We start from the raw sequence: 8,164 nt of genomic DNA on the forward strand, positions 1-8,164 counted from the left end.
TCACTTTTTTAACTTCAGATACTTGTGTCTCATTTTTAACAGGAAATGAATGTTTAATCTTTCAACACTGTGTAAGTATGCACCGTAAAAGATGTTAAAGTTTGTTTGAGTTTGGGTCTTCGGTACAGAACCTAAGAAAAAGCATTGATAATCTTGCTGATTATCTTTTCAGAAGGGAATCAACTGAAGATAAAGTGAACGAGCGTGAAAGATTCTTGACTATTTCCCTAACACTAATTTTATATATATTTATGCTTGCCCCAGCTGAAAGAGAAGGAAGGTTTTCATTTCTTTCTTTATTTTTTCTTGTTTCTGTTGTTTTCCTGAACACATAATACTCTGCTTACAATAGCCATTCCCTAGACTCTTGAGAGACTGAAATTGGAATAACATATTGACATATAAAAGGAATGCACATTAAAGATTTTAGGCAATAATTAAATATTTTCTTATCTAAATATTGATTACAGCCATGTACACAAAATCTATTAATTACTGTAAATTTTACTTCTGTATATTGCAGAATTGTGTAGAAATAGATATCACATGGTATTGCTAAATGAATAGCCTGCAATATTGTATTTTTTTCTTTATCCTTCCATAAGACTATCTTTTTTTTTAATTGAAGTATAGTTGACTTCATTATTGTGTTAGTTTCAGGTGTACAGCAAAGTGACTCAGTTGTATACATATATATATATTTTTAGATTCTTTTCCATTGTAAGTTATTACAAGATATTGAATGTAGTTCCCTGTGCTGTATAGTAGGACCTTGTTGTTTATAAGACTACTATTTTTATGCATGCAAAAGTCATAGCAATAACTCTTTGGTGATCAGCAACTAGTATGTGGTTGGGTGTCTCGTACTGACAAAACTACTTACACAAGATTGAAATTAAGTTTAAACTGAGGTTAAGTGAAATTTCCATTCTTTTCTCCTGTCTAACAATTCCTATAGACTTATAAGATGACTGAAAAAGATCAAAGATCTGCAGTGATGACGAATTTCTTTCTCTGCACCAGTAACTCTTATATACACATGGTCTGTAAACAAAACCCTGTAACATGAATGCTGCATGCACCTTCATCAACAAAGTCAATCAACCTGACTACAGATCTCTGCCCTTCACCTGCTCAGACTGAAATTCTTTACCACATTATCTAGTAAGAAATGATGCTCAGACTCCTCCAGGCTTTCTGTGCACACAAAATGCAACTGGCAGGGTGAGCCATTTTCCATCTGCCTTTGGCAACAGTCCCAGGTCAAGTGCTACCCACACCAGTATGTGCCAGGGCTGTCTCGTTCCCCTGCTACATGAGTCCCTCCCTCCCTATTCCTTACTTTTCTTCCTGTGGACGTCTGGATCTGAAGAACAAAACAGACCCATCAAATGAAATGCCACTAGCGAGAATGTCCAAAGAGTAGGTTGAGGAAAATTTAGAAACAACATATGCATGAACTATGGATTTTTAAGAAATCAGGAGGCTCTTTCCAGAGAAAAGGTAAAATAAGGAGATGAAAGAAGGAAATGGGGTGGGGTTGGGGGGAAGGGCAAAGCCTATAAAGATCTAGATCTAAAATGATTCTACTTAATCGTGATAAAATTGTCCAATGGCCTCCACCTTCCACTTTGCCTCTGACTAGTTTTTTCATTTCATGTTTTTCCCCTCTCTGTCCTTTCTTTCTGAAAATTTTCTTACCCTCCTCCTTCTCCTCTATTATTATAATCTGCAGTTTCATCAAAAAATGCCCATTGCTTTTTCAGTGTCTGGGAAGAAATTAAGCACAAATGATACAAAAAAAGCATAAGACGGTTTCTGCTATCATGTAGGTTACAATGGCCATAATGCTCTGATTGGTAAACAATAATACCAGCAACAGCAAACTGAAATAGTATGTGAAAAGTGACAAGGAAAGGTGTTAAAAAGTATCCAAATTCAGTGGAGATGTTTTGTGGCAAGAGTGATGAAAGAGAATTTTAGAGGGGAAATAGGATTGGCGCAGCGCCTTGGAGGTCTTGAGGAAGTGTAGAGCGGCAGGGTGTTGAAACTACCTGCTGCTTGTTCTATTTTAGTCAATCATAAAAGAAAAAGAAAAAAAGATCCCTGCCCAGCTCCTGCCATGCTCCTAACTCATCGGTGGACTCAGTTGTTCTGGCAAAAGTTTAGAATAGAAACCAAGGCAACGAAAAGATGTCGGAGGGTTTTTTCCTCTTTGATTTTCTATTTTTAAGCTGTAGGGTGTGAAAAGAAATGGACAGATTAGGATACTACTACAACACTGCAGGTGAAAAGGGATAAAGTTGGGAATTAAAGGGATGTCAATAGAGGTGGGGGGGGCGAAGATTTTAGGGATCATTACAAAGTAAAATGATAGGACTTGGGGAGCATTTAAATATATATTTCAGATTTTCTTTCTCCCTCTCTCCCTCTCTTTTTTTCTTTTTTGCAAAAACACAACACAGTAAAACAAGATTAAATTTAGGAAAGGAGGTGGTGGGGTGGTGGTGGTGGTGGGATGAATTGGGAGATTGGGATTGACATATATACACTAATATATATAAAATAGAGAACTACTAAGATCGTGCTGTATAAAAATAAATAAATAAAGTAAAATTAGAAAAAGTAAAAAGACATAAGCCCTCAGCACACAGGCTAAAATAATTTTGCTTAGAGACTTTGCCTCAATACTGTTAGAGCTCTAGAATAGCTCTACATCACTGTCTGTTTGACTGAGAAAGTTAGGAATGAAACAATATATCTGGGTTTCATGGTTCAGTTGGAAAATATTGTGTTAAATAAATATTAAACACAAAAATGTAACAAAAAAAAAGGAAAGGAAGTAGGTTCCACCTTTTGAGGGGTGAGTCTGGACATGGAGAATCAGGATCATCAGTACATAGTAGGTGATGATAAGGAACTCTGAGTTTAGGAAATAAGAATAAAACAGGCCGAAGGGGCTTCCCTGGTGGCGCAATGGTTGAGAGTCCGCCTGCCGATGCAAGGGGACGCGGGTTTGTGCCCCGGTCCGGGAAGATCCTACATGCCACAGAGCGGCTGGGCCCTTGAGCCATGGCCGCTGAGCCTGCACGTCCGGAGCCTGTGCTCCGCAACGGGAGAGGCCACAACAGTGAGAGGCTCGTGTACCAAAAAAAAAAAAAAAAACAGGCCGAAGATTGAGGCCCATAGAACTCCAATATTTAAAAGTAGACAAATGTGGAGAACCAGTAGAGAGATGATAGACAGACAGACCAACATATATACATAAATATATAATGTTTGTGTATTATATAACTCACACATATATATATAACTCATCTATTTATGTGTGTGTGTATGTATATGCATACAAACAGTGTAGAAATATCTATGTTCTTACAGTACTTAATTGTCACTGGTAGAAGGATACCAAGTAGCCCAGAACAGAGCAAAGACCCAGCTCAAAGCTGAGGGCTCTGACCCTGTGCTCAGTCACGTAGAGAAAGGGAGGAAAAGGAAACCAGACCCCTAACCTCACCTCACCTTCCCTCTAACCAAAGGCATTTCAGAGTCTAGCGATGGTAACAATCCCAGGCAGATTTGTATTAGGAAAATGTTTTCCAAAAACTCAATATATAATCATACTCACCACCCCCAAACTCTACATTGTATTCAGAACTTAATAGGATTGCTGATCAAATTCAATTCATAACTAGTATTGAATACCTGCCATGGGCAAGGCAAGGTACATGCTTGGAACTAAGAGCTCTTTCTTTTTTACTTCGATGGAAAAATGAAAACTTATGTCCAGGAAATGACTCTTAACTGTTATGACTCATAACTCACATAACTCATGTATTCATGGCTGTTATGGTGTGAAGCCGTAGATTCTGGCACTACTTTGTGAGAGCCAGAGATCACTCACTCCTACCTGCATGCTTGAAACCATCACTGTCCCCCAGAACTATTTAAATTTTAAACAAAGTGTTGGTTTCCGGTTAACATGGCAAAGAGGCACAGAGCAAATAGATCAGACATTTATGTAAAACTCAGCCAGCAATGTTACTCTGCTCTGGCAAAGTGTAACTTTGCCCATATTTGTATTTTAGAGATTAAATAACACATCCGAGTGGTGCAACAATTTATCCACTGAAGTCACTCTCCATTTGGCTCTATTTCTTTATGCCTTTAGAGTTCACAATATAAATTTGAGGTCTAATATTTCCTATAAACACTAAACTCAACTGAACACATTAAAGTAAAACATATAATGCAACTCTTAGGTTGCTAATATAGAAAAATATATCATTTAAAGAATTAATAATTTCCAAAATTATACAGTGAATCCCAAAATCTCTCTGGGGACTTCAAAGTATGATAAACAAGATTTGCACACCTAAATAATTATATCTATATATTTTTTCTAAAAATGAGTATGTTTGCTCTCCATATTTATGTGAGCAGTTGAAGTGAAACTTGGTTTTCAAAATAAATCTGTGTATATCGATACATTTATTTATAGTATAAACTATTCAGCCCAATTGGTTTAAAGGTTGCTAGATCATTTTATACTCTTATTTTGATGATAAATTCAAAGATGTTTCTTATGGTAAAAATCCTTAATAGACTGTGTTGAAATTTTTATGGTGGTTTGCTCTGTGGCCTATAAAATATTTGAGAATTTCTTGATGCTCATTTAGAAATGTTTCCCAACAGTTCCTGAGTGGGAATTTTTAATGGAATTTACTCTGACTTACGACAATACACATATTATTACCTTATTAAAATTATTATTCTTTATAAGTTGGCTTTTATTATTATAACCAACTTTATAGGAATGGTAACTTGGTAAACATTTTCTGTACTTAGACAAAATGCTGTACCTATATAAAAAATGTTTAATCCGTTTTTGCAGTTAAAGAAAACAGACAAAAAAAACACTATCCACGCTGTTTTCTACTGTCCTTGGTTACACAAAATGTAAATTAACAATGTAGCATGCTCAGAAGGTAGCTACTGCCCTGCCCTTTAGAGAAAAGGAGAGCAGTAGAAAGTCAAAAAAAGATTTCAAAGTGAATTACCATCAGCAAGATTTTTAAAAATATTTTTCCTGTTTTCTTTTCTTTTTTTTTTTTTACTTATTTGGAAATCTACAAAAATACCATTTAAATATCTTTTCAATAGTAAAACATTGCTTTTAGATTCTACACCATAAGGAGTAATATTACATATCAACCAAAAATGTACTTATGACCCAAACTGAAACTATTCAAGAAATGTACATTAAATGGACCATAAGTGTACAAAAATCTCAAACGTGAATAGGTACCAGAGGTCCGATTAGTTATAGTTTCCTATAGAATACAGCATTTGCATGATTCTTAGGAGTTCAAGTATTTTTATCTCGTCAAGGCGCTACTATTTACCCATCACCCAGGAAGGGCGGCGGCCCCATAAGAATTTTCAAAGCAAATAATCATTAAAATGACTGTAAGGGACCAAAACTTTGATTTAAAATACATTCTGTGATAAGAATTTGCAGAAAGTTAATATTTAATTAAATATCCAATTGTATTATTTTAAACTACCATACAACTAAGTATTCAATAAAATATTTCAGTCATAATCAAAATTTGAGGAAGCAAACTACTGGTCCGAAAAGAGGGAGTGGCTTGCATGCAAGCAAAGCCATATTATGATTTTTTAAAATGCATTTTTTGTTGGAAAGACAAAAATTTACTTCTTTTGTCATTAAAATTTCCTTAGACATTCATAAACTTGTGTTTGTATATTTTGAGGGTTAAGTAATAGCTTTTGTAATATCCTTGAACAGTTTGTAAACCAAGATACAGAGAGACAATGTTTGCCTTTTAAATCGTGATTTTTTTTTTGGCCAAACATGTATGCCTTTTTAAACAGAAACAATGTATTCTGTCACATAGCAAGCCATGTCCCTCTGAGGTACAATAACCTTGACTGTTTTACAGTTGGCTTCCTCACCTCCAGTCACCAATGCTTAATTTATTTTTATGTCTATTTCAAACCAATGACCTTCCACACACACACACACACACACACACACACACACACACACTAAGGAAATATGAATTTCCTCGTACTTACCTGTAACCAACACTACAGTGTCCAGAAAGGCAAAGCCAAATGCCAAGAGTTTAAGCCACAAATACATGGTCATATCTGGAAATCAGCCGTATTCCTGTGAAATATAGCATGCGTCCTTCTGAAAGGCAAAATAATGGTTATTTCCGCAAAAATGTTTCTCTGTAAGACTGAATCAAAAAGAAAAGAAATGAATGCATACTCTTCACTGGCGTCTTATCGGACAGGGAGCAATTTCCTCCTTTGCTGAGAACAAACCACTTGCTGCTAGGTAGTGATGTCAGATTCGGTTTTACTAACTTCTCCAAAAATGCTGTAAAGCGTCCTCTTTGCAGGAAGTCAAGAAAGTTGTTCCAAGTCACTGCAAAGGCGTCTTACTTCCTTAACCCAAGTGATTAGACTGAGTTAGCAGGCCTTTCAAAAGATGTTCCCTACAAGGAAGATGTGTTTTTAGTATCCAAATAACGCTCCCAAGCAGTATCCATTACAACCAAAAACGAATATAACCCCCCCTGAAAAATCCATAACATTTTTACCTAAAAGATGATGAAACATAGTCAGCATGGCTACAGCAAAATGGGGGTTGGCAAGATGATACACTAATTGAATTAGTAAAAAATACCTGTATGGGTTTTAAAAGGACCAAATGAATGAAAAAACTACTACCTATCTGGTTATTTTCGACAACTAGTATCATTTACCATCAGGGCATTCAAAACCCAGCAATATGACAGTTTTAGCATCTAGCCATTTCCTATGCAAAGCACTCTCAGGGAGCTTCACAGGTTTGCCCCAAATCTTTCATAGATATCCTTGTGGAGCCAGCCATGGAATTGGACACTCACTTCTACTGCAGCAAGTCCTGTTTCAAAAAAGTAATACTTCTGTGATATTCTTGGTGCTGTTGATGAGGAAAAGATGAGCCATTAAATCAAGAGCTGTCTTTTACAAAAGTTAACCATTTTTTCTCCCTCAGTAATACTCTCTCAATATTTCTGATTAAAAGACAACAAACACACAGTGTTCTTCTTGATTCTGATGGTGTTCTTAGTAAGTCCATTAATTAGGAAAACTCATGCTGGCAGAAAGCCTCTGTGAATTCAGCAATACAGTTAAGTGAATTGGTATCATGGTCACAATCTCTGAATGCATTTAAAAATCCTCGTGCACAGACATACCAGGCATTATTATTTGAACTGCAGATAATGTTGAGGGGACTTTGAGAGAGACAGAGCCCTTGCAGCAAGCTGGTTAGGAAGCAGTATTGCAGGACTTTTGCGTTTAAGTATATACATCTTTTGAAGTTTGCAACCTTGCTTGTTTTATACTTACTTAGGCTGCTAGGAAGTACAGAGCCACATTTGCAGCCAACCTTGGTGCAAATGAAAGTAATCCCACATCTTAATTTCTGCATAGTAAAACTATAATGAGATTCTTACTAGGATTCTGATTTTATACGATTATTATTATAGTAGCTAACTTATTGGGCTCTTACCATGTCCAGGAATATGCTTAACCCTTTAATTGCCTAATCCAATTTGTACAACAACCCTTGAGATAGATAATGAGACAGATAATTCCTCATGTTATCTATGAAGTTCAGAGAGGTTAGGTGATTTGTCCAAGGTCTCACAGCTACAAAGTTAACAAGCTATGTTTTGAAACCATCCCCAAGTTTCATCTTGCTTTCCTTATTTACCTTGCTATCTTCTTTCATTTTTCTCACCTCTTTCTCCAATCTTTTTTACTTTGTACTTTTATGATTCTTAATCTCAGAAAGATAGAACTTGATGTCATAAAAATGATCTTGTTCTCTTTTTGCAATAGAGAACAAATAAAACAGCTGGGCATGCCTGCTCTACTGTTTAGGAGGTAGGTCTAAGGAAATGTATGCGTCAGAGGCCACAGATTTTAGTTCTTGGCTCCCCAGCCTATTTCTTAAAATACATTTGCAATGGAAATCTATTTGGGGGTTAGCTTAGAGTATGTTTAAGTGAATACTTGTGTTCTGTTAGCTTGCTACTATGGCAGGGTATTTGGTAAAACTGGAGGCCAGGAAAAAACT

At 36.1% G+C, this 8,164-nt stretch overlaps 1 protein-coding gene across 7 annotated transcripts in view; it reads right to left on the reverse strand.

Annotated features, from left to right (window-relative positions):
• PTPRC (protein tyrosine phosphatase receptor type C) overlaps positions 1 to 6,394 on the reverse strand; it is a 122,528-nt gene extending 116,134 nt beyond the window's left edge. For 3 of the 7 annotated variants that reach the window (XM_029231319.1, XM_029231325.1, XM_029231322.1), the window contains exons 1-2: positions 6,302 to 6,394; positions 6,103 to 6,220 (exon numbers count right to left, since the gene is read on the reverse strand). In XM_029231319.1, the coding sequence (XP_029087152.1) occupies positions 6,103 to 6,175 (73 nt within the window). In that variant the 5' untranslated portion in view covers positions 6,176 to 6,220; positions 6,302 to 6,394. Of the gene's footprint in view, positions 1 to 6,102; positions 6,277 to 6,301 lie in introns of those variants that run through there. The other 4 variants (XM_029231321.1, XM_029231324.1, XM_029231320.1 and 1 more) reach the window with 4 other exon arrangements.
• Between the last annotated feature and the right edge of the window lie 1,770 nt (positions 6,395 to 8,164).

The sequence above is a fragment of the Monodon monoceros genome, unplaced genomic scaffold (assembly GCF_005190385.1).
Source record: "Monodon monoceros isolate NGI ecotype Baffin Bay Population unplaced genomic scaffold, NGI_Narwhal_1 Super_Scaffold_18, whole genome shotgun sequence".
Lineage (NCBI taxonomy): Eukaryota > Metazoa > Chordata > Mammalia > Artiodactyla > Monodontidae > Monodon > Monodon monoceros.